Below are 3006 nucleotides of genomic sequence, written 5' to 3'. Positions count from 1 at the left end.
AAGTTTGCAAGAAAATGTGCAAGAAGAATGAGTTTGAATCCATCCTGTCCCTTGTGGCATATTATCAGATGGTAAGGTGGCAGAATCCATCAAATTTCTCTTCTTTTTGAGGTTTCCATGAAGATGTAAAAGAACAGGGTTGCTATGATGAATATATGTAAGACGTTCCCACTGGATAGGGCAGTTCTGTGAACTAGATGGAGTTGCAGCACATCCCTTTTGCATGCTGGCTAATGTCAATGCTATGCATGCAAGCTGTACGGAAGAGCAGAGGATGCTATAGACTTCGAAGCGGTAGCTAGCGCTGTGAAGGGTAAAGCTTGCTGCTTTTATTAGCTCCATTGAGGGACAGAATCGTCGTTGCTAATGACTAGAGGAAGGATTTCCGAGAACGCCTTGGGAAAGCTGACAGGCTGTGACTGCTCCTCTTTTAATTGATGCACTCCTGTGCATTAGTAAATAGCTTTGCTTAGGAAAGTAGGTTGTGAGTAGAAGCCCTGGGACTGAGGAAGGAAATCAGTATTCAGAGGAAGAAATGGAAGTTTTCCCTTCAATGTCTATGCAGTGTGCTTTGCCTCTCTCCTTCCTGGAACCTGCTGTTGTAGGACTCTGCGGGGGTTGGAACTTGTCCCCATCTTGTCCCTAAGTCCCCAGCTACAGCACATCAAGCCTTGTGGCATTTAGCTTTCATCTGACGCTTGTGTGTCTGAACCCAGAGCTCAGCGTCAGCGTGCTGTAGAGCATATCTGAGAGCAGTGGGAAGGGAGGCTTAATGGAGCCTGCTGGCTTTCACTGCCTGCTTTTCTCTGACCAGCACTTCAAGGAAGCCTGGCCAGGAGGAGAGCAGTTGGTTCTCCTGTCCTGGCTGGTTCCCAGTGCCAGGGCTTGGCTCACTCCTGCTGTCTGAACCCTGAAGTTGTTGGCTGAGGCTGGAGTACGAAGGTTAGCCCAGCACCAGAGCTCCTGCATGGGAGCTGCAGGTTGAGCGTCATCTTTGCTGGAATCCCTGCATGTCCCAAAACTTTCAGGTTATACCCTGTGCTCCCAGCACAAACCCGACAGCTTCACAGTGGAGGAGCTGCTCCCATCCTGTTCGTTAACCATGACGTGCTGAAGAGGGTTTGCAAATACTGTGTTGTCAGGAAACATCCTTTAGAGCAGCGTTTGCAAACCCTCAGCGTGCTCAGAGAATCCTGGCTACCCAGCAAATCTCTGTTTGCTGGGGATAGGTATAAGTTGTTGATTTGTATCATATTAAGTGGGGCATTCAGATCTGAGCTCTGGTTGCCGCCTGCCATCTGACCGCATGTGCTAACAGCCTGTAGCCAGCCCAGTTGTGAAGTTATCGTAAAAGGACTCCTACGCTGTTGTTAAAAGCTAGTAGAGCTTCTGGGATCACCATCATCCTGGGTGGGTCTGTAGCTTCCCAACAGCAGGAACTTCTAGCCAGTTATGTCTCTGCCTTAGAGCAAGCTCTCATCTGCGACATCATTTGATCTAATAAATTGTGTTTGCAGGAACACAGGGTGCCGTTACGGCTGCTGCTGTTGAAGTGCTTTGGAGCCATGTGCAACTTGGATGCTGCAGTCATCTCAACACTTGTAAACTCTGTGCTGCCAATGGAGCTGGCCCGGGACATGCAGACTCACACGCAAGGTGAGCCAGAGCTGCTGTACCCAGGTTCCCCAGGGACATGTCTTTCCATTAGATGATTTACAGCAGCACTGGTGGCCCTTCACTGCCTGACTGCTCTACGTGCCCAGTGCTCTGGGGAGAAGGATGTCTGTTTTTAAAGTTTTTCAGGTTATTACAACTGTAAGTGGAGAATGCATGGGAGGGGATGTTTCAGTCCAATGATGCAAGGTCCTCTAGCTCTTGAACGAGCCATTAGTGATCTGCATCAATTCTTGTAGATGTCTTAAAACACATTTGGACCTGTTCCAGTTTGTTTCATGATGTTGACAGGAGACACCTACAGATCTCAAGATTTCTGCAGCCCCTTATAGGCAGTTTTTCTCGGCACTCTGCACCAGATCTTTGCGGTGTTTGTTGCTGGTGAATGAGATGTGTGCTGGTTAAAGGAAAGAACCTTCTCTCCACCACTGTACTAAGGGAGATGGTAGTGCTGTTAACAAAGTTGCAGTCCTGGTCCTCTGCAGGATAGTGCCACAGCCCTGCTTCCCCCAGCTTTTTGCTTTCCATACCCAGGCTTTGCCCTCATGTTCCTTCTACTTCATGCTCCTGCTCCCTTTTGTTAGGATGACCTGTCCCTGCTATTAACAGGAACGTCCTTCCTGCCCTTTGAGCTTCATGTGCTCAAAAGCTCAGTGGTGGTAGTGATGTGGTCAGATTTTGCTAGTGTTGTCCCTCAGAGCTCATGCTTAGCCCAGTGTCCTTTATCTCCCAGCAGCCAGGAGCAGATGCTGAAGAAGAACCTAAGAACAAGGTGAACATGTAGTAATACTCCCCTGACGTTACCTTCCAGCCGCCCATGCGTGCCTAGCCCTGGGCAGTCACAGCTTTGCTTCCCATTTTGAAGTCAGCCTGTAGGCCACCAGCGCTGGCAGTGGCATATGCTACACTTTCTCTTAAAGAATCGTAGAATCATAGAATAGTCTGGGTTGGAAGGGACCTCTAAAGGTCATCTAGTCCAACCCCCCTGCCGTGGGCAGGGACACCTTCAACTAGATCAAGTTGCTCAGAGCCCCGTCCAACCTGACCTTGAATGTTTCCAGGGATGGGGCGTCCACCACCTCTCTGGGCAACCTGGGCCAGTGTTCAACCACCCTCAGCATAAAAAATGTCTTCCTTATATCTAGTCTAAATCTACCCCCCTTTAGTTTAAAGCCATTCCCCCTTGTCCTGTCGCAACAGGCCCTGCTAAAAAGTCTGCCGCCATCTTTTTTATAAGCCCCCTCTAAGTACTGATAGGCTGCAAGAAGGTCTCCCCAAAGCCTTCCCTCCTCTAGGCTGAACAACCCCAACTCTCTCAGCCTTTCTTCATAG

At 49.3% G+C, this 3006-nt stretch overlaps 1 protein-coding gene across 1 annotated transcript in view; it reads left to right on the top strand.

Annotated features, from left to right (window-relative positions):
- NCKIPSD (NCK interacting protein with SH3 domain) overlaps positions 1-3006 on the top strand; it is a 36615-nt gene that overhangs the window by 21177 nt on the left and 12432 nt on the right. The window contains exons 7-8 of the mRNA XM_009322328.1: positions 3-71; positions 1518-1656. Of these exons, the coding sequence (XP_009320603.1) occupies positions 3-71; positions 1518-1656 (208 nt within the window). The remainder of the gene's footprint in view (positions 1-2; positions 72-1517; positions 1657-3006) is intronic.

Source organism: Pygoscelis adeliae, unplaced genomic scaffold (genome assembly GCF_000699105.1).
Source record: "Pygoscelis adeliae isolate BGI_AS28 unplaced genomic scaffold, ASM69910v1 Scaffold404, whole genome shotgun sequence".
In the NCBI taxonomy this organism is placed as follows: Eukaryota; Metazoa; Chordata; class Aves; order Sphenisciformes; family Spheniscidae; genus Pygoscelis; species Pygoscelis adeliae.
The sequence above is the reverse complement of the archived record's forward strand: the minus strand, read 5'-3'. Positions and strand labels throughout refer to the sequence as shown.